General features: G+C 41.9%; 1 protein-coding gene across 1 annotated transcript; it reads right to left on the bottom strand.

The window, feature by feature from the left end:
* Positions 1-1,280: 1,280 nt before the first annotated feature.
* On the bottom strand, positions 1,281-21,352 carry sdc4 (syndecan 4). The gene is made up of 5 exons (XM_070902318.1): positions 21,072-21,352; positions 6,649-6,886; positions 6,496-6,533; positions 5,971-6,169; positions 1,281-4,977 (listed from the first exon to the last, which is right to left on the bottom strand). Exons 1-5 carry the CDS (start codon positions 21,123-21,125, stop codon positions 4,826-4,828), a joined length of 681 nt encoding a protein of 226 aa, XP_070758419.1. The 5' UTR covers positions 21,126-21,352; the 3' UTR covers positions 1,281-4,825.
* Between the last annotated feature and the right edge of the window lie 2,915 nt (positions 21,353-24,267).

Here is a 24,267-nt window from a genome sequence, read left to right as displayed (position 1 = left end):
CACACACACATAGAAACCAGGGCTTCACTATGTATTTCAATCGCTGCTTTAAAGTTATAGACTAATCCATACAGGAGGCCGTCCTCTAAGAGATTTCTTTTTTCACAGGAGGTGTTTATTTAGTCAGAAGGTTGATTTCATCTTTGTTGTGATCTTTTTCCCTTTTAGGACAAATTCTCCTGTTGTGCAGAGAGGTCATAGGTCAGCGACCCTGAAACTGGCAGCGATTCAGTGTCTTTCTCATGAAACTGGAGCGTGTCATATTGTATGTAACCCAAAACTGCTTTGATAAGTTGAAATCAACACCCTCCAAGCTTTGTGCACCTCAACTAAAGATCCTTTTCTTTCCTGAAACTCTCCACATTTATAAGTTATAGTTGTTTTTTTTTTAACCGTTTCTTCTTTCATCACATCGGACTTCTGCTGCAGTTCGTCTCCTGTCCTTCCTTTGTGTCCGTGACAGCAAACGGCAGACAAAAAGGCACAGGTGAGTCCCGGGCACGAGGGACAATGGACGAAATCTGACACCTGGAATGTCGTCAAAGGGCTGGGAAAGTCACGATGTGGTTTCATACGCTGGCTCTCATGCAGCACAGTACTGCGGGACACTGCTGGAGACTAAGTGCATTCACAATTTTACTGTGAAGGTACTTAAAATCTCCATTTTTTGCTACTTTATACTTTTACTCCAAGTTACTGGTTACAAAATATAATTAAAAAATACATTTTGATGTATTATTATAGATTAAACCAGCCAGCAGTACGTCTACCAGCTGCAGTATTAAAGTAACATTCATTTCTGATACGGAGTATATTTTGGTTGAATGCAGGACTTTTACTTGTAACAGAGTATTTCTGTACTGTGGTCTTACTACTCTTACAGAAGAAAAAGATCTGATTGTGATACTGGAATTGATAAGCAATCATTAACACCGTACAACATTTTGAAAAGATAAAACAGCATTTATTACCTCTAATAATGCTACTGAGCATTGACATTAAAGTTATAATACTTTTTTATGAAATCAAACATATTTTTTTGATATTATTTAAGCTCTGCATTCTTTAGCCATTAAATGTATAATTACCTCCCAATGCAGTAGTTGCCATTGTTAGTGACGGACTCCGCCATTCCAATTGCAATTTATTTAATTGCTCCAAATCATCTTTTTTCTTTTAATAAGTCAGGTGATCAAGAGACACCGAGTCTCAGGTGTCCTTCCACGTGACCTTCTCACTCCGGAAACAGCATATAAGAACAAAGACAGTGTTTTAAAATGTTAATGTGCATAAAAATAGCTTTATTTCCAATAATAAATCAGAATCTGCATGCAGAAACCAATGATTCATTGGCTTCTCCACTCCATTGGTGATTCACATGTGGTGTTTGTGACATTAAGCAGCAGAACATACGTTTCTCTCCCATGCTGACTGACCAGACCTGGAGCTGATTACCACTTGAAATGCTTTTCTAGTTTCAGAGGTCGGCTCATCCTGTCAGAGACGGCTGACCTGGATAATATTTAACTCCCTCAGAGAAGACAGTGAAATGAGTTCCTCCTCTGTCTGAGGTTGAGGCCGGCTGATTCTTGTTGACACTTAATGAAACAAGTATCAGTGTTTTCTTGATTAAATGTTTTTGTTTCTGGGGAGGTAAAAGGCCTTGAACCAGTGTCGGGATGTATCTACGACTGGCGGCACCTCGTGTGGGCAGGGACCTTGAATTTCCAAAATTTTCATGCTCCATTTTGGCTACAATGAAAAGTTGTTGTATTTTTCCAAAAACTGAAACGGTTCAAAGTCGTAATCAACCCAGGCCTGCTCCTGACAACATGGCTCATCAGCACAACATCCCCTGAACAACGAGATGAACACCAACCACATAAGCAATCCTTCTACAAACAAAAACAAAAACATAAATACAAAAGCAAAAACAAAAAAGTCTAAAAGATAATAGAAACTCTTACAAAATAAAAAGTTTCAAAACTATTTGCCTCTGAAAATCTCAAACTAGTGTATATAAAACTTTTAAAATCACATATACAACAGCTTAAAAAGGGGGAACAACCCCAACCTGAAAGAAGGCAATAAAATAATTTGACAGTTAAATTAATACAAAATAAAAAAAAGGGATCAAGTTGATCTACTGGAGGAAAAAAAACAAACAAAAAAAAACCCCACTGGAGAACAATGAGAGGAGGCGAGTTAGTATCAGCATTGGTAGTATCAAAACAGTTTTCTCATTTACAGTAAATCACATGAACGTTACTGCGGGGAAAACAACCAAAAATAAAACAGGAAAACAATTTGGCATTTAAATATTTGGTAGATATTTTTTGTTGCCAGGATGTGGCTAAGTACCAACTTAATTTTTTTTTTCTGTTTTTTTTTTTCTTCTAATCTAATGACTATATACAAATCCTTGGTAGACCAGTCTGTGTGCTGCTGTCTTCAGCTATGAAATGTGAGCATCAAACCTGTTCATCATGGCTTCAGTGAGTGCTCGTAGACCCCATAATGAAAATATAAAACTAACAACAAACTGTCGGTGTAGCTTATTGAGAAAGCATCAACCCCATGAAAAAAAAACACAACAGAAAGTACCAAAACTACCAGTTTCTCCGATCACAGAGCTTAAAATTTCTTTTCATTGGACAAAATAATCACAACATTTACTGGATGCATGAATATAAACGTTTTTACAAGTGAAGAAATAAGTATGTGTGCACCTCAATGGTCAGGCATGAAGTGATAAGCTTCACAGAACAGTAAGGAAGCAAAGGAATAGTTCAACAATTTAGAAATACACGTATTTACTTTCTCACGATCCACACCACTCTCATATCTCACGGCAAATTGCAGCTAGGCTAGCTTAGCTTAGCACAAAGACTAGAAGCAGGGGGAAACGGCTAGCCAGGCTCTGTCCAAAGTTCACTCATTAACACGTTGTGTCTTTTGTTAAATCTGTACAGACAGAAGTGTAAAAATAAAAATTCTCCATTTTAAAAAGGGGATTAAGGTTACGACTTGCAAATAGCGTTCATGTCAACTTCCAAGTTGTAATGACGACCGGGAACCTCAATTTCTCAAGTTTGGATACATCCGACATGGCGCTTTATCAAAGGGAAGTTCCTGAAATCCAAAAAACGTGGACAACTCATCATATCAGCCAAGTCCAATGTAATTAAACCCAAATGTATTGGATATAGCCAGGCTAGCGGTTTCCCTCCGTTTCCAGTCTTTAGGCTAAGCTAAGCTAACAATCGGCAGGCTGTAGCTTTATATTTAACACAGTGGCGTCAATCCTCTCATGTCAGCATATTTCCCTAAATGTCAAACTTTTCCTTCAAGCTTGAATGTGACATGTGACTACAGTCGTCATGGTGTTGAATCTTTGCTCCCATCACACACGACTGAGCCGTGTGTGTGTGTGTGTGTGTGTGTGTGTGTGAGGAATGTAGGTGTGTCACCCTGTAGGAGCATGTTGTTGGACTCCAGTCGAGTTCACCATAATAACAGAATTACAAACCCTGGAGGCACAGCGGTAATTATTATAGTGGTAAAACATCCAGGCTTTTGAAGTGCTCTCCAAACAGGCAGCAAAGGACAACACTTTGCAATGCAAGCGTGTGTGTGTGTGTGTGTGTGTGTGTGTGTGTGTGTGTGTGTGTGTGTGTGTGTGTGACCTGGGTCATACAGTATTTGCAAATTCCTCTTCCGGATTAGTTTAGCTTACTTATCTGGCGCTACGTGCCAGACTGATGGGACTTTCCCCACAGAAGGAGATACAAAACATACCAGAAGGTTTAAAGAAAAAAAGTATTTTAAGGTCATTTTAAGGAACTCTGCTGCGTCTGAAAACGAACAGAAGATGAACTGAATCATCTCCCAGTGCACGCTCAGGTGAAAATCAGCAGAAATGATGATTTGCAAATACTTTTATCCACTGTGAGGATAAAAGTGAACAAATATTGTAATTATAACAATTCTAACGGATGACGGAGCATTGAACTACACAGTGTTCCAGTAACGGATACTGTTTCAAATCCAAATTAATTTGAAAACAACATGAACTCAATTCTTTCCCATCATGACGGGATCTTTAATAGGAAAAAACGGACTCTTTTGGAAATCTCTCTCTGCATTACAAGTTGTTGTTTAAAAAAAATCTAATAAAAATGTTCACATAAAAGTCATTTGCTACATTAACGTGAGAAGCTGCAGTCCAAGAAAACAGGTTCAGAGGAAGACGAGGAGGATAACAGAGCGGGGGAATAAATAACTGGACTGTTAATGTGTACCATACCGAGACAAACATCATTGCACAGTGTTAGTGTTTTTAACTGGAAGGTGGGAAAAGTAGACAGGAAGGGAGGCGATGAGGAAGAGGAGCTAAACGTTCTCCAAGTCCTCCGTTTGTTAGTTCTGTTGTTTTTTCTCTTGACATGGGGACAAAATAATAAAAACAAAAAAAAAAGATCACCGTGTACCGCAGCTGAAATAGTCCACTCCTGTTGCTCCTTTTCCTTGTTTGACAAAACCAAAAGGGAGAGACAAGCGGACCAACAAAGCCTCTGATTGGTTAAGAGAGCACCAATAATATTAGTATACATCAGGTAGGAGGAGTCAGTCAATCGATTGTGTTGTCGGGGCTTCTCTCCTGATTTGTCATCGAGCGTCACTCAGCGGAAGAAAAGTGAGGAGGAGGAGGTATGATGATGATGAGGCACTGATTGGGTTTTTAAGGGTGAAGGGAGTGAGGTGCGTGTGTGTGTGTGTGTGTGTGTGTGTGGGGGGGAGGAGGAGGAGGAGGGGGGGTCAGGGTCTATGCGTAGATCTCTGTGGTGGGGGCCTTCTTGTAGATGGGCTTCTTCCCCAAATCGTAGCTGCCCTCGTCCTTCTTCTTCATGCGGTAGATGAGGAGGAGGATGAGGAGGACGGCGAACATCAAGCCGACGGCGCCGCCCGCAATCAGAGCTGGAAGAGACGAAGAGAGACAGGTTAGACTTTTTAAGAGGAGGATGAGGATGCAACCTTCTCAGTCCTCCGAGGAAGCTCGTACTGGCCATCAGTGATTCAGACATGAGAAAATGATCCCAGCCGTATATCTTCTGCTGCTACGATGTATGTAATTATCGTTATTATATAACGTGTACTTAAGTTCCATCTTATCTCGTTTACACGTCGTAACGTCAGCTGTGTCATTTGGGTCAATATAAGTATCGTACTGGACTCTGGATTGGCAGATATCAAATAATAGAAGGACTGATCAGGGCCAATAAACCCAGATGAACCCTAATTAAAAGAGTATTATCTTATCTTATTTTTATTCTTATTCTTATTTTACCTTTTATATTCTACTTATTTGTTATCAAAACAATAGCACCTTCAGACCACAGCAAATTCCTTGTAATGTATGTTACTTGGCAATAAACAGTTTCTGATTCTGATTATAAGTATTATAGTTATAATACAATATAACTATTAACTTTGGGTTTGAAGTCATACTCTCCCCCCATGAAGATTTGAGGCTGTCCAGGTGGTTCACATTTCTAGTCTATAATCAAAAACCTGTTGGTTGTAAGAGGACGGAGCAGCACAACAAGTCCAATCATCCAACGTGTCATGGTTCTTTTTCTGAATTCCTCTTTTATTGATGCTGCCGTTTTCGTCAGAAATGTAAACAAGATACGGCCTATAATCTTCTCCTCGTCCTACAGGGACTTTTGTCTGGTTTGAAGAATAATATTTACGTTTTCCTTTCAAACTTGAGATATTTTTCAGCCCGAAGAGCAGCTTTTTTTGTTTTTATTTGTGCACTCTGACTTAGAGGGCAGATGTCCTCTAAAAGATTCATATTAAAAACAAAACTACAAACCTCCACCAATCCTGTTACTTTAAAAACAAAACAAGTTTAGATGATTCACAATGAAGACACTGACAACACTTTCATTGAGGACGCGTACTGACCTGCGAGGACCTCTGTCTTGTTGAAGATGCTGTCATCGCTGGCGTGGGACATGAGGACGTTGGACGGGTGCTCCTCGCCGGACTCGGCCTCGTTCCTCTGCAGGGGGATTTCATTACTGTTCTGGACGATGTCCACCTCGTTGATGGTCGGCAGCACCGGGCCCTCCAACTCTGGGATCTTGTTGTCGTTCACATCAGGCTGAGGACGAAGACAGAGATTTAAAAACACCATCCTGCGATCTCTAAACAGAGATATAGAGGAACCCTGAGCTTCACACGTTTACGTAAATGATTTTGATTTAGTCTACAAACAGGTCCATAATATCGTAAAACAAGCAGAATTATTAATCATTACAGGAGAAGTGAATATTGGTAAAAGCTATGATTTGCTTTCAAGATGATCTCCTTTGTAGATGAATGGAAGAGGAGACATTTGAAACACTTAAGACCTGAATTACACAACAATTAGAAAAGCAGTCCAGCGAATGAACATACATATTTAGCTTCAATCTAGAAATGTCTCACCTTAGCTGATGTCTCTCTTCCAGGTGACACAGTTGTTGCTGTGGGAAGAAGCAGATTCTTCATTTAATAATCTTAAAGAATACGTCCATAACCTCGAGAAGAGAAACTGAATTAAGTAGGTAGGTTTCAAATGAAGTATTTGTAAAGACCGACCTCCGTCACCAGATCCAGAGAACTCATCGTACTCGTCCTCATCGTCATCCTCATCATCGTACATGGGGTCGATGAAGTAATCCTCTTCGTCGTCTTCGTCGTCGTCTTCATCGTCGTCTGTGAAGCCGAAGTCCGAGCCGTTCAGGGAGTCTCCCGATGACTCCAGGTCGGCGTGGTCTGTTGACATGACGGCCGTCTGTGTGGTCTTCATGGGCATCCATGTCTCCGTCTCCCTCACCTGCTGGGACACCAGAGACAGACATGGGGGTCAGAGGGATCACCAAAATCATTCAGATTCATCCTCCGGGCACCGTGAATATCGGCTTTAAATGTCACGGAAATCCATTTAACAGCTGTTGAGATATTTCACAAAAAACAAAATCAAAACTTCATGGTGTCGTGAGAAGAAAAGTCAAAGGGATTCATCCTCTGGGGACCCTGACTGTCTGTAAAACCAACGGCTGAGATATTTCAGTTTGGACAAAAGTGGGGGACAGGATGACAAACAGTCCGGCCGACAGCATGGATCAACAGAAAGGAGGAATTTCTCCACCAAATAACAGTCCAAGTCCATGTGCTCCACCAGCCGTTACGGCAGGTAACCAGCCATCAGAGAAAAGCCCCTCCCCTGGATGAACCGTTCAGAGATAGGATCAGAAAAACACTCATTAACCACTCCAACTGCCTGGTAGCCGACAGGAAATCCTAACAAAGCTAAACCTGTATATTACAAGACGACCCAGAAAGCCCTCCATGCAGATAAATATGAACAGATGAGCACTGACACAACTCTGAAACTAATTCACTATCAGTTCATCTATATTAAAATTTTAGAGCTATTTTTTGACATTTTATAGAATTGAGAGTTCTACAAATGTCTCGTTTTGTCCAAAAATATTCAGTTTACAATTACATAAAACACATAATCGCAGTAAATATCATATTGTTCCAGTTTCCACGCTGGCTTTTTTTTTTTTTTTTTTTTATAATCACTAACGATTCATTTAATAAAAAAATTAAAAAAAGAAAGAAATTGCTGGCTGATAAACCAATAATGAAAATAATCGTTAGTTGCAGCCCGACATGAATGAGGGGACGTCCTTATAGCTGGCCCAGCCACTGTCCTCTAATCACAGCTTAACATAATGAAGACACATCAACCTCCTTTAATCACATTAGCACACTTAATTTCATTGACCATTTGCTCGGTAAGCAGCGTGAATGGGATTAAAACACAGGGCTGTTGAATGTGTTCAACACACACACTTAATCAGCATTAGGGCTCCACTAAACAGAGGGATGGGGAGGTAAAACGAGGTGAGAAAAGCTCAACAGGTCCTAAACTTGCAGGGCAGCTCTTTCAAAAGCTTTAAAGTTTTTCATCCACACCGAAATACACACACACACACACACACACTTCAAATATGCCAGATTTTTAATGCCATTCTCACCAATCTGCTGTAGTTGTTTTCAAAGTTCTCCATGTTTTCTACAAAGAGTGAGGATCAGAGTGCACCAGCAAACACCGGTTCTCAAAGAAAGGGCCACATGGAGATTAAACGCCAATAAAAGGGTCAAATTAACTGGTGAATACCTTCATGTCTTCACACTTGATCTCAAGTCACTTTCAACTGCTGATTGATAACTAAATTGATCACATGCAGACAGTAAGGCGGACGCACACAGCAGCGAAAAGGCGACTGAAGATACCAGAGAGCAGAGCAGTGTGGGCTTTCAATGAAACCTTCCATTTACTGAGAACAAAAGCTGACCACAAATCACATTGGAAACATGCCTGAGCGTCCCACAGCATCCCAGTTTACTCTCAAACTCACAGACTGAGTTCTGTTGACATCATGAGTTCCCCTCATAATTACTTCCATCTGAGTCTTGTAACGGGGTCTTAACTTGAAGGGTTAGCTGGTGGCTAAGCCCGCCCGGGGCCTCCGTGCATTGTGTGTGTGTGTGTGTGTGTGTGTGTGTGTGTGTGTGTGTGTGTGTGTGTGTGTGTGTGTGTGTGTGTGTGTGTGTGTGTGTGTTCTCAAATACTTGGCAAAGTTAACGACGAGTGTTTGAAGGTAATCCTCTCTGCTTCTCCCTTTAAAAAGTAGCCTATATGACTAGAAGGAGGGGAGGGACGGCCCCACTGTGACTGCACAAGGGCTTCAAACAAGGGCGGCCATTTTACTGTGATTGCTCTTAGCAACAAGGTGGGCTGAAGGAGACTCCTGTGTGTTTGCTTTCTGACATTTACTGGCTTCTTTCTATTTAAATTCACTCTCCCTTTACTCGTTCCATTATCGAGTCTTTTCTGTTGAATCCGTTTATTGGATAGTTTTATATCTTCCATCGACGCCACTCTTTTTAAATTGGTTTGAAACTGATTTTTTTTATTTATATTTAACACTATTAATTATACAAAAGTGGACCTTGTTTCAATATTTCATGGAACTGAAGTGTCAATGTTTAAGTCACTTGGAGTGGCACAAGGCGGACGCTTCAACCTTTTAGCCATTTCCGTTGTTTATTCACCACTTTTAAAAATCAAATTATAATTTTTTTAATCATATGTAGTTGAGCTTCTCCACAATCTTCCCACGTAACCCCTGGCAACTATAGGACTAACCCCTGCGGAACAAGTGCCCCTGGTTGACTACTGGCTCTTCATTTCCTCGCTGCCATTCAGATGGAAGTCGACTGCTGCTGTGGCGTGCTGGAACAAGCCCACTGAGTCACACTCATTCAGATAATAATATGAAGTCAGGCTTATTCTATTATGTACGCCAGCATGAGTCATATTCATTCAAACGGCTCTTTTTTTTCCCCCCAACACTAAATATTTTACATCATTCCCTGAAGCATGTTTTAATCTGCCGTGAGTGGTGATCGTCTTTTACTCGAGGGATTTATGCATTTTTCTTTTTCTCACTTTTAGTTTGAAGTGGGCGGGACTCAGTTTGAAAAAGACAGTGTCACATACTTCCATGCATTTTATACATTTGTATAAATGTATAAAGTGAACGAGGGAAGAAACACCGTTATGAATTAGCCCATCTCAGCCCAAGAGTTTAAAAAAGTACTATTTGTGTATTTGACTTTCACAAAGTTTGTCTGATAAGCGAAAGAAAAAAATATATATATATGTTCATCCAAGCCCTGGAGTGCCAATAAACCCCTTCCTCCTGGCTGCCCCCGACCTTTAAACCCCCCTACGGTGAAATCTGGACATACACTTGTGTCCTGGAGAGATGTGCTAAAAGAAACTCCACCATTTGCTGCCTTGTGTTCTCTAAATCTACAGCATGCAGTCTTAGAGGCTGACTGAGACCTGTCCCAACAGGCCGGGCTTATTCAGTAAGACAGAGGAGGAACCACAAGATCACATTTTTGTTATGCTTAAGTAATAATGGCAGCCACTGAATTTACTATCAGATGTGGGGGATATTCCATCTTTACTATATTCTCCCAGGAAGCAAAGCCAGGATGGGATCCAGGCCAAGTCCCTGTCTGCCTGGACAAAAACAAGCTCAATCCAAGAATGTATTCTGGAACAGCACTCCCACAGCAGAGGACGAAAGTGGAAGTCTCCGTTTCCTCCATGTAAAAGCTGTGTGCCATAACAGCTTATTACAAACCCTACAGAGGAAGGAAGTGATGCGTTACTCTGTTACTGTACAAACAAAACAAGCAAGTATTTTACTCAAACTAGCCTCTAAACCAGCACAGACCAGGTGAAGAGAAAGGAGGCAGTCTCAACAGTGGTTATGTAACCAAGTCAACATGGAAATCAGCTCTCACAATCAAGTGAATGTCTGATTTGTTAAACCCAGACCCATCCAGTCATCGCTGCCTGTTGGCCGAGTATTGGACTTAAGTGTCAATACATTTAATAAACTGGGATATTTGGAGGATTTTGTATTAATTCTGCTGCATAAACTGAAAATAAATGTAATAAATTAAATCAAACCCTACCATTATCCCCCAGCATCACTGCCACATACAAATCATATCTCATATTAAGCCTAACGTGTTGACAACAAACAGCCGTAATGGACTCAGCAACACAAACTCTGAACCTCAGTGTGTCCTGCTGTAAAGTGAATCAGAGGGAAGCCACAGAAGGCAAACCCAACATCCTGGAAACCTGATTACTTGAGAACAACACACTTCATGTACAGTAAGTGAGTGAGTGATCCTGAAGCTTTTAACAAACACATCCAAGAATGTGGAGATCCTAAAAGCTCAGGATTACTATCTCTGCTAACCAGTGTTTTCAGGAGAAACCAAAAGTAAATATTGTCACGTTATAGCAAAATCAACATCTTATTCCAGAGCAAAACTCTCGACTTAAAAGTATGGTCAACCACACTATTTGTCAGCCATTTTAAAAGCCACTTATGAGCCCAACGGATCACCATTTTGTCCTCCCACCAGTGATTCACAGCCTCATTTATTCTGCCTAATGTGCACCAGTTGATAAGCAGCCGGATGTGGATCACAGCCAAGCCAAAGCTTTCCAGCCAACCAAAATGGATTTAATGGAGAGAAGTGGGGGAAATAATATTTCCGTTTGTGGTGGTGACGCACTCCATGTTAAGCATTTAATCTAGTTCTGTACCACAACATGCAGCAACAATGGAGTTCACCACTTTGTCATTTGGCCTCGCTGTGTCAAAGCGACACACCTACGAGGCTGCAGTCTGAGACCATCGACCAGGTGACCTCATCCCATCTGACAGAGCTAACTGGAGGATATGAATCAGAGCGCCAGGAATGCCAACAGAAACCCAAAGATATTCCGTTTACGGTTATATGAGAAAAAAGGAAAACTGCTAATTCTCACCACAAAAGGAAGCTAGAGCTAAATAATGTTTGGCATGAAAGACGATTAATCGATTAGCAATAAAGTTGCAGCTGAAGTGGAAACAGGAAAATAATCATCTCAGCTCTGTTCATAATACATCGGTATTGTTAGCAATAAAGTTAGTGTAGTATATGAGGAGCATCTTGTGTTTAGCTGATGATGGTCTTCATGCTGTAGGGTCAGATTAATGAAAGCCTCCCTACAGCTCGTGAAAACTCCAAAATAATAAAAAGCGTTGTTTCCCATCTTGCCACACACTTTACCCCTCAGTCTAGCCTCTTGTCCCGTCCTGTCCTTGTTTATCCTGCCCATCTCAGCATGGAGGTCCGAAACTTTCCAGTTCGCCCAATTGTCCGCTTTCACTGAAAGGCAGTCTGTCAAGACACCCGCCACCCAGCCTTTGGGTCTGTCCCTTCCATTGACACCAAACAATGCCAGTGGACTCCTCAAGAGCATATCAATGACCAAGGTAACCGGGGATAAGCCTCCAGCAGCCTCCCTTCATTAAACTGGGGAAACAATCCCTCCATCTGCCGACACAGAGAGAGGCATCTGTTCCATTCACACGGCGGCGAGGAGGAGGCCCAAAGTATGAAAAGACAGAAAAGAAACACCAGCACGCAGGAATGTGCTTCCTTATTCTTTGTGATGTCCAACGTCTCTTGACCTTTTCAAGAAAAGACAATTACTGTCGTTTTTTAACCTTTTTTCCTCTTTCATGTGGTTTCAGCTGCCGGAGGGAACCTCAGCAGCCAAAATAAACTCAAATGGAAGAGATGGTTTTGAAAGGTTCAGGAGTGCCACGCTTAACCTCCCTTCCCTCCCTCATTCCTCGTCTCTGCCACCTCCTTTCCTCTTTCCCTTTGCCTCTCCATATTTCTCTCTCTCTCTCCATTTCCCATCCCGTTTTCCAACCCCCCCCCCCGCCTCCTGCTGCTGGGGGATACTTGAACCAGCAGGATTTGAACCATGTATTGTGTCGCCCGATCTGCTTGTAAGATGCACTTCTGACCCCTGACGTAACTCTGCTGAAGGAGATGGACCTTCACAGATTCACGTCAGGAGTCCAACGCTCTGAGTTTATGGTATCCTTACTTTGTTAAAACCATGAAGATGATCCATTTCAGCAAGTTTGTGTTTTATTCAGAGCTCGACTGCTGCTCCTACATACAGTCCTTCACAAGGCCGGAAAACAGCCGACTGACTATTTCCATTATAGGCCTCATTTGTACTTTGAAACACCTGAAACGAAACTTCTCTGGAACTCAAACACACACAAACACACACCTACCTTTGCACTTTTGCTCTGACAGCCGAGCTCTAGATTCCTTCTACCTACGCCCGGTCTATCTATAGCAGTATTTCCACCTACCAGCACCATGTGAGACTCTATGGCAACATGGCACACAGAAGAGTCACAGCAGCCCTGATCCTCACAACGCACAGGACTATACACATCTATAATCACCATGAACTCAGCTGCGTGTTGAGTCAATCAGGGCTGTTGTTTTCATCACAAAGACAAATATTACTCAGTAAAGTGAGTAATATTGCTGCATTCAACTTTGGCAGTGACCTGGACCACTTTTCTATTTGACTCAGCTCCTTTCCTGACTGTTGGAGATAAGACAGAAGCTGTACAGACAGGCCAGCTGTGCAGCAGACAGTGTTGATTCAGTCTCCACTGATAAGCCTAATTGAGTTTTGATGAGCCCCTCCTGAGGGAACGTCCCCGGTCTTATCGTAATGGCCTTTATTGGCCACTTCCTCCCACCGATGAAGCCATCCTGCCATGTCAATCGGATGATTCCCCCGTTATTACCAAATCCATGACTGATGGACAAATAAGCCAAACGCCTGCAGCGAGTCAAACTCTTACAGAAGCCATGCCTCTCCAATGTCTTGCCTACTCTTCCAGCTCTTTGATGTCACTCCCTCAGGCGAGCATATCGCTGCCTTGGATCAAAGACATTACAGCCCAATAGACTAAATGTAAGCTACTGGGGAGTTATCAGCTGAAAGATCGGCTTGAGGCTTTAAATGGCAGGAAATAATAAGAAAAAGGCCGGAAAACAGGAAATATCCATCTAAAGACAAATCAACTCAGTGTTTGATAAAAGCATGAAATCCTGAAGCATGAATATGAATCATGCCAGTAACAACTGACGTATTTATACTTTTAAAGTGTTTTTGGACACGTGAAAATGCCTCTTCATTCACAGTGGAAGATCAGTCACAAAGACTCCAATTCATTTCCAAAAGGAGATGCTTAAATTGACCCTTTATCCTTCATTGCGGTGGATCGGTCCAATTTCCAGTTCATAATACCAGTAAGCAACCTTCACTTTAGCGTCATTTGAAAATATAAAAAGGGCCTTTGTTAGTTTGCCAATTATTCAGAACATTTCCTAAATTAAGACAGATGCCAGACACACTGTGAACAAGTCTCATGTTACTTTAAATTACAGCTCAAATCCAATTACATTTTCTTCTGACATTGATTAACGCAACAGCAATGTTTAATCCCACTCGATTAAGGGATCTCTTTATGTTGCCGGATAATCTTCAACTCCATCCAGCACATATTAATGCATGAGTCGGCCTGACTCATGGGACATAGGACGAGTCACATTATGAATAACAAGCATCAGAGACAAAACTTTCATGGAAAGAAACTTGTTTGGCATTCATCTCTGGTACTGATTAACCTGCTGAGGCAGCGGCTGCGAACTGTCAGCTCCTCAAATGTGAGGAGGTGCTGCTTTTCTTGATCCTGTATGATAATAAACTGTATCTTTGGGATTCAGACTGTTTGTCGGACAATTAAGATTGTCTGGAGATTCGTTTATAATGGAAATAATTGTTAGCTGCAGCTCTAGGACCGCTGCAGTCTGCATCTGTTCTTGGTGGAGGCAGCAGCGTACCAGACTGTGATGGAGGAGGTGAGGATGGACTCTATGATGGCGGTGTAGAAGTGAACCAGCATTGTTTGTGGCAGGTTAAACTTCCTCAGCTGCCTCAGGAAGTACATCCTCTGTTGGGCTTTCTTGATGAGGGAGCTGATGTCCAGCTCCCACCGGAGGTCCTGGCTGATGATGGAGCCCAGGAAACGGAAGGACTCCACAGTGTCCACTGGAGAGTCACAGAGGTTGATGGGGGCGGGTGGGGCTGCGCTCTTCCTAAAGTCAACAACCATCTCCACTGTCTTTGAAGCGTTAAGCTCCAGGTTGTTGCTGTTGCACCAGGTCACCAGGTGGTCAATCTCCCACCTGTAGGCAGACTCATCCTCTCCAGAGATGAGTCCGATGAGGGTGGTGTCGTCCGCGAACTTCAGGAGCTTGACGGACTGGTGACTGGAGGTGCAGCTGTTGGTGTACAGGGAGAAGAGTAGTGGAGAAAGAACGCAGCCTTGAGGGGAGCCGGTGCTGATCGTCCGCGAGTCTGAGACGTGTTTCCCCAGCTTCACGTGCTGCTTCCTGTCAGACAGGAAATCTGTGATCCACCTGCAGGGGGGGGTCAGGCACGTTCAGCTGGGAGAGCTTGTCCTGAAGAAGAGCCGGGACGATCGTGTTGAAGGCAGAGCTGAAGTCCACAAACAGGATCCTGGCGTAGGATCCTGCGGAGTCCAGGTGCTGGAGGATGAAGTGTAGGGCCAAGTTGACGGCGTCGTCTACAGACCTGTTGGCTCTGTAGGCGAACTGCAGGGGGTCCAGCAGAGAGTCTGTGATGGATTTGAGGTGGGACAAGACCAGGCGTTCAAATGATTTCATGACCACAGAGGTCAGGGCGACGGGTCTGTAGTCATTTAATCCTGTGGGCCCTGGTTTTTGGGGGACGGGGATGATGGTGGAGGCCTATTCAAATGAAGTTTGAATGAAGAAGATTGATACCACTAATGTCTGTGCAGTAAACATGAAGCTACAGCCAGGTAGCTTAGCTCAGCATAAAGAATGGAACCATCTACTGGCTGTAGCTTTTTGTTTAATGTACAGCCATGAGAGAGGTATCAATCTTCTCTTCTTTCTCAAAATGTATTCCTTTAAAAAGAGATAAAAACAGATTAGCCAGTTTGTATCTGTGGTAGGCTGTATGAAGCTGTGTGTGCTGCTATTGCAGACTGAGGAATGTGTCTCTCCGTGTGGGTCAGCTAAGTAGCCAAGACCTTGGATACACAGTCAGCCACCACATTCCTCTCTTCTCTACAATGGAGCCCAGCCGCTCTATGCACAGAGAGACACAATTATGAGCTCTGGCCAAGCCACCGAGGAGTGCTGTTATGGTTCTTCTAGGTTCAAGGTTCAGGCTGCTGCGATATCCTGCAGGGAAGTGGTTTAAAGCGGGCCGTAGAGCTGCTTCTTGCAACCCCACCCTCACACTGATATGAACCAAGTATATTCATATACTGTGGATATTTTACACACCTCCCTGTAATCTTTTCTCACAGGCAGTGGGAGTGTGAGTGGGAGCACTGCCTGAGTGGGAAAAACAGCATCAGCTTTGCCATTTTCCCTTCTCCTTACTTAAAGTTTACACATTTCTGTCCAAGTGGCGCACACACACACACACACAGGTTTATCATAGCTAGTAGTATAATAGTTATGCGGACATGGCGGCCTCTAATGTTGACAATAGGTTTAGTGACTGTGGTGCCCACATGGGCTGGCTGAGTGAGCCACTGGTGGTCTAAGGCAGAGAGGTAGACCTCACACACTGTGATAAATAAAGAGCAGATACACAATGTGACACAGGGGCACATTCACACACATTATTACTGACACACACACACACACACACACACACACACACACACACACACACTACATCAAAGACGTACTGTATTATTGAGACACATTTGTCAGGAAGGATGTCTGAACAAGGGGAAGCCCTCATACCACCCAACAGCACATCTCTGGTGTGTGTGTGTGTTTCTGTAAATGGCATAAGAAGTCTTTTAAAGAAATTAGGTCAATTTAGTTTTGTTTGCGGGAAGTAAATTTCCAGTGAACACCACAAGAAGTCTACCGAACACAGTGCGGGTTTACCATCAAATCACAATAAAACTGGCCTAATTAAGATTAAATGTCACTAGTAAATAAAAGGCTAGAAGGCCTCAGCAGCAGACCATACTAACCTAACCATACAGTTCAAAATTCACAACAAACGCAATACTATTTCTCCCAAGTCTTAATAAACATCCCTAAAATATTGCAAATATTATGTAATCACATTACAGAGATATTAAGTCAACATCACTGGGATATCTGATTTCGTGGCCCAGCCCAGGGGTGGAGCATTCTGATTATTACATTTCAAGCACACTCCCTCCAATTTTAGTCAGATACATCTGTTCTGCTTGGGGGGGAAAAAAGCACTGAGTGCATCAGCGTTGAGAGTTGCTAACAGTCTGGCTTCAGGCCTGGAACAACCATCTGTCAGAGTATGACAGGGTGTCCTGGGACAGCAGAGGCAGGGGCTGCAGGACCGACATCAAACGGCCCCCCCTCCAGGCTCACTGATACATTTCCCAATGGAAACACAGCAAGGCTCATATTCCATGTTCTGCCGTGGCCCTCTATATTTTTACTAGTTCACCACAAAGCCACAACAGCTTTTCTTTTCAAGAACGGGGAGGAGGCGGTGAAGAAAAGTGGCGTGTTAAGCTGCACGTTTCCCAGGCTGTAGACGCAAATAAGAATGTGCTGTTGGTCAATTTATTTTATTTATATATAAACACATTTTAACCGTCATAACAAAAACACATTGACCAGCAGCACATTTTTAAATTTGATCAGCCATCAACTATTTTCTAACCCTAACCCTATCGGTTAATAGTCTCATTTTTCCAGCAAAAATACCAAACTTTGGACGGTTCCAGCTTCTTAAACATGAGAATTTGCTGCTTTTCTTTATCAAATATTATAAACAAAGAAAGAAATAAACTAAAATATCTTTAGGTGTTGGGCAGTTGGTCAGACAAAACAAGCAACTCTAAGACATCAAGAGATTTCCATCTGGGGAAAAAACATCATCAGATTAAATCAACAATGACAATAACTGTTAGTTGCAGCCTTTTATACTTGTGCCCTGCTGTCGAGGGTCCAGACTATGTTCAAAGAGAAAGGGGCTTCAGGGGTTCTTATGGTCAACTTCTGCCCTAAATGTATTCATATAGTTCCCGTTACAACTGGCAGAATATGTATTGGTTGAAAGGAGGTGGAGGGAGGGGGGAATCAGATCCTCGACTGCTCTCCATCATGGACAGGAAGGACAAAAACCTCCTCTCTCTCTGTGCCAACATTCCTCGGCCCAAAGGGATTTTATAGACCAGCGGACAGCAATGCAGGAACCATTATTACATCCTAGTGATACTATTTATCATGCTCCCTCTTTCCTCCCTCCTTCCCTGCGTTCTTTTCACCGCACAGGCATTCAGTGCACCCCATCATGCAAAAGAGACAAAAAAAAAAAAAACCTGGCTCATTCTCGTGCAAATGATTGGGAGCTAAATGCAAAACCAGTGACATTCCAACAAGATATAACAAATGGACTCAGCCCAGAGGCTCAAAGGCAACAAGCTGAGGTTTGGTGGTGCAACATGGATTAACTCCGGGGCAAAGAGGATTTTTTTTACCCTGATTAACAACCACAGTTGCCATCACCAGCACATTTGGTAAATTAAGGTGACTCGCCATTGCTAATTGAAACGAAAACCACAAAAAGGTCTAAAAAAAAAATGATTCCTCTTCCAATGTAAGACACAAAAAACAAACAGCTACTCTTATCTTTCACCTTCACCCAATACTTTATCATGAGGGACTTGTAGTGACTTGTGTTCCCACACATGGGCAGAAAATGCTGAGGTGAATGGAAAGAGGCATGAAGAACAGGGTTTGTTTGGCCGGTCTATCTTGGACAAACTGATAAAGCTGCACACGAGGCCACAGCTAAGCATAGACAGACATCAAAATGCTTGACTTAAAAAAACGAAATGAAGCAATGACTTCCCAGAATTAGAAAATTATAAGTCTCCTGGCGTCCAGTTGATAAGAAAGACAACTCAGTCCATTGATAAAAACATTCCAATCATGCCTGTGGCTCCCAAAAAGCCCATAGCCTCTATTGTCAGGTCGCAGAACATTGTTATCGATTAGCTGGGAACGCCAAACCCACATACCAATAATGACCCCAGTGGGTAGAGAGAATAAAAGGCTGGAAGGAAGGAGGGAGGTGGAGGGAAGGATTGTCATAGCTCAGAGGCTAAGTATCCATCAAAGGAAAGTGCAGCAAAAAAAGAGGAAGAAAAGAGAGGAAAGCCGCCGAGGCCTACCTAGGAATGACAATTGATCACAGAGAGAGCAAGGGACAGTGGGAACAGGCGGGGAGACGGACTGAATGAGGACTAAAGAAAGAGAAGCTGAAATCTGGAGAGTAACAACTCATTTAAGGAGCAAAAACACTAGAAACAGAGCATATTTTGGTGGGAAAACTGTAGGTGTATCCACGCAAAGCTAGAGGACAGAAGTGTCCCTTATGAAAAGGCCCCAGGGCCCTATTGAGACCCCTCCAAGTGTGCAAAATCCCTGAGAGGGCCGGTCAAGGTCACCAAAGGTCACATTCCAGAGGGGAAATCAAAAAAAGAAGAAGAGGGAGTGGGGGGGGGGCAACAACACGATGAGGCAGAGTGAGCAAGCAGAAGCTAGGGCATGGCTTTGAGGAATGTAACAGATTGTAAAGGCGAGGTGGATCAGACCAACGGTGTGCGATTCGCTGGGAGTCACTAGCTCAAGACAGCAACGTGCTGGTGGAGACAAGTAGCCTGAAGGCAGACCAGGTTCAGACCATCAACCCGGGATTAGTGTCCCGAGCAGAGCGTCTCTGACACATCTACACATTGAAATTTCCCGTGTGGAGCCGGGCACAGTGTGACATTCATATCTTTGAACATATTTCTAAAGCAGACTACACAGAAGTACAACATATATATGTCAAGCATTCATTACTGCTATCCACCCTTTCACACCATTTGTGCTGACCAACTGGGCTAACTGGGGAGGGGGGGGCAGGGTGCATGTGTTTGTGTGTGGGTGGCATCCAGACAGCCTGTACCTGCACTCCAGTAAACACAATTAGAAATTAGTATTCAAAAGCTGTAGAATATGAGGTGGAACATGAATGACAGGACAGCCACGCGAAGGAGCAGAAAACAGAAATAAAGAGATGCAAGTTCACAAACTAAACCAAACAATGGTAAGACCCCTTTGATCAACGTGAACAAAAACATAATATAAATGTATGGGCACTAATTCACACCCACACGTACAATAACCAGTCTACATGAAAAGGTACAAAGTAGAGCTGCTGACCAAAAGCTTTCCGTTACTGCATGGATAGGTAAGATATATCAGACCAATATATATGATAATCATCTCTCCCCATTCACACGGGACACTGTTATTCTAACACACATATACTATCATCACAAGGCAATTGTTTGGGTAGAGCAGGAGGGGGTCAAAGGTGTTTGATTAACACATTTCATGAATAGTTAATGAAGAAACTGAGCTTGGGTGGCAGTAGAATAAAGGTGTCAATAATATACGGGACAACAGTCTGACTATATGCATCAGAAAATGCTGGAGAACAGAACAGATGTGCCATAATATTGAAAAGTCCATGCAAACAGGAGTTTAATGTTTCACAATGCAAAAGAAAAAATCAGGAGATGACAGCACATAACTTATCAAACATGGAAAACCTCCAGTCTTATTGTTTTGGCATGAAGTCAGCGTTCAGCTTCTTAACAACACAGACACTATTTAACGTGTCAGTGGTTTCCAAAGAAGGACCTTTGGTGGGACAGCCACCGAAAAATGTGTAACACCAACATTTCACCATTAGTTTAGATGCCAAGAGAACAATAAGTCTCGTCTTTCACGAGTGTTAAGTCCCTTCAAATCATATCCAGAAACAACAACCTGGTGGAAAAAGACACTAAACAGTGTAGATCTCCATGTGTTGTGGTTTGAGTGTATTTCTTTAATAGGGGATGGAGGGGGGGGGCAACTTTCTTTGGCTGATTGATCAAAAAGAGTCCTTCATGTAAAAAGAGTAGCCCAAATGTCCCAGTGACTAGCCCATCAGAGGCAGGAAAAGTGACTTGAGTGACTTCCCAGCTTCCCCCCCATCCGGGCCCCATACGGAATAATAGCAGCAGGCTGTAGTTGCCTGTGTGTGTCCCTCTCCCCCAACACACACACACACACACACACACACACACTGGACTCTAGCAATGAGGCTAGCAGGCTAACAACACTGAGGCTCTGTGGACTTTCTACCTAATCAACTTTATACAATACCAAACGTGTTCTGTGTCCGTCTGACATTAAAATAAATCATTAAAACGTTACTGGAAACAGTTCAAGTGTAGTCACAGCTACCTGAGTCCTCACAAGGTACACTAGTGGCGTACTTTTAGCTAGCCAGTCTGACCGAGGAAAAAATAAGGTTTTCAAACGTGTATTTTAGCTCGTTATTAGAGACGTTTAGTAAAACAACTTACCGACTCTGAAAACACGGAGGCAGATAGAATCAACACGAGCCAGAGGGTGAGCATGGTCGTCCTTTTAGGTAGCGTTAAAGTTTAAAAAAAAAAGAGTCTAAAAGAGTAAAAAAATGTTAGCTTTACAGAGGTTTAAATCTAAACCGAGTTCTTCAGGTACAGTTGCTTCGCAGTAGTTTTTGTGTCCCGATATAGTCCAACAAAGCTGTAGAGAAACGGTCCACCTTGTCACCTTCACCGTCTCTCCCCTGTCTTTTCTCTCCGTAGTCTGGTCGACTTCACTGCCGCTACTTGGATTCATCTGCTCTATATTTCGGACGCGCTAACTCTCCCCCAACTCTCCTCCAATCAGCGACGAGCAGTGACGTCGACCTTCTCCTTACCGTCTCCATAATTTACGGTAAAAATCCGTCACATTCAACAGGTTGGCTCCGCCCCCTGCCCGCCCAGTGCGTCAAGTTACCCGGATGTAGCGAAGAAAACACCGGCGGATGCTTCAAAATAAGAGCATAATCCCGTTTACGGATGTGCAATGATTGTCACCAATATCAGCCTTTAAATGCTATTTAGCATGTTGTTCATTATATATATTTGGGCAAAAGACATGTGGGCATGATATGATACACAGTTGTGAATATATAAAATGCTGTTTTGTTCTGATAATTATTACATATGGGAGCACTATCATTGTGCAGTGTGTAGTCAATGTATTAAAGTTGTTTATGTTTATTTTAGTTATTGTGTACATTTTTAGCTTTTAAATTGTATTTGTTTCTTCCCTATCTCATTTGTTTTTTGTAATTTATGTGACCTGACTGCGATGTCCCTTTGGGATTAATAAACTATCTATCTATCTATCTATCTATCTATCTATCTGTCTGTCTGTCTCTCTATCTATCTGTCTGTCTCTCTATCTGTCTGTCTGTCTATGGTTTCAGTATTCTTTTTAAAAAGTATAAACAGCAGGCTTAGTATCATCTTTTGATAGATAAGTATGACGCACAAGAATCAATAGTTTATATCAGAAAAGCAACCAACATCTGCTATTGTTTGTCTTCATTAATGACATTATGACAAAGCTAATAATGGGTCGTTTTATAACATGCCATTTGCCAATAAGCCACAGGGGCTTATCTTATCTGCCGCGGTGTGTGGTGCCCTACCAGACTGTGAATAAAGATGATGGTTTTCCCACCAGAGAAGGATAAACTTCTGTTAAACAATGGTTTTTAATCATTTTTTGTACTTTTGGCCATATCATGTATGCTAAAATATCCTATTCTAGGATTTTTTTCAACACTACATAAATCCAAATATTATGTATAAAGTATGACTAGTCTCTAGACTAGACTATTTTTACTAGTATAAAAATATACTCTATTAAAACGACAAACAGTCTTCATTCCCACCAGGAATATTTTGATATCTGCATTAAGTCGTGTTCATTTCGTGTTCAGCATGTTCGGTTTCCGGTGAAGGGAAGCCGGTTGCCTGCGGGGCTTTTGTGCTGCTTCATGGAAATTCTTCGAGTGACGACATCTTCCGGTAAAAGTTCCTTTCTCTCTCTCCGTCTTTCCTCCCTCTCTCGCAGTCTCCCCCTCCTACTCTCTGACATTCCGTTTCCACATGATTTCACTCTGCGGAGTTCATCTCTGGAAACAACAACATTACTCTGTTTTCCCGTTTTCATTTTCATTTGCGTTGCATCATCGATGTTTTCTCTCTCCGTGAACATCTTGATGAAATAAACTCTCCTGTTGCCCGAGTACCGAGTACCTCAAGCGGGCAAAATATTGTAGTGCAGTAGTGCTTCTAGAGTAGAAGTATAAAGTGGCATGAAAAGAAGACACTCAAGTTACATACAAGTACCTCAAATTTGTATTTTATAGTGACATTATTCAGCCAACTTTTTGTGATACTTTATGATGATGATCTTTAATAAACCACTCGCATACATATAAACTCCTATAGTGACTTCTAGTGAGTCTGAATTAAAACTGACCGTAACCCTAATTTACTTTGTAGAATACTTCAAGGACAAATTTTAATGCAAAATGTTGATGTTTATTTATCTATTTATATTGTATTTATATTTTCCCAACATGATGGGTTGGGGCCCCCACCATGTCCGCAAGATGTTATCTCTATTAAAATGTTAATGGAGTTGAATAAAAAAGAAATAAAAAAAGAAACAACACAAGGAAGAAGATGTGTCCTTAATATAGTGAAAATATATATATAAATATCCTAATGCGATTAATAAAGTAAAATCTGGATTAAATGCAGAATCCTGAGATAATTAACAGGGCAGAAAGACTTTACTGATGTTTGCTATTTTCACTTGCAAATTACTGAATCATTTTAACTCTTCAGGCCTCTAAAATTATTATTGTTATTATTATTATCATTATTATTACAAAACAAGAAAATGGTTTTAAAGGGTCACGATAACCAAAAGGTTTGGGACCTCTAACTAACCTACATCTATAACTCACAATCATGAATACCTGTTTATGTGTGTGTGTGTGTGTGTGTGTGGAATGAAATGCATGTCAGCTATCCAGTGATACAGATCTACAGTATATACATATTTTAATTAAATTGCCACCGGCACATAATGTGGGGATTTTCTGCTCTTTCAAATATCTTTTCACCAGAGGATGAAGTAACAAAGAAGAGATAAGAACAGATCACACACACACGGATAAAAGATAAAAGAAATCTGGAAAAACCCGAGACAAAGACATGTTGTAACTGTGTGTGTGTGTGTGTGTGTGTGTGTGTGTGTGTGAATGGCTCTTTGTATTTGTATTTGTTTTACATGCTTACGTAAATGTTCATAACCAGCAGAGTCGTATATCGATTACAGACATGAAAGGAAATTTAAGTGTGAGTGCATGTGTACTGTGTGTACTGTGTGTACTGTGTGTACTGTACAGCGGAGGTAGAGAGGTACTCAGATCTATTACTCAAATAAAAGTAACAATACCAAAGAGTAGAAATACTCTGTTACTAGTAGAATTCCTACATTCAAAATGTTGCAGATGGGACAGATTTTAATACTTCACATACTGCTGTTCTTTAATCTGTGACGATACATCAGAATCTGTTGTTAATTATGTTTCGTTTTAATAATCTGAACCTGCAAAGTAACCAGTAACTAAAGCTTTAAAATATACGCAGTGTAAAGTACAAT

This window comes from Enoplosus armatus, chromosome 3, assembly GCF_043641665.1.
Source record: "Enoplosus armatus isolate fEnoArm2 chromosome 3, fEnoArm2.hap1, whole genome shotgun sequence".
Classification (NCBI taxonomy): domain Eukaryota; kingdom Metazoa; phylum Chordata; class Actinopteri; order Centrarchiformes; family Enoplosidae; genus Enoplosus; species Enoplosus armatus.
This window is presented reverse-complemented; position numbering and strand designations above follow the sequence as displayed.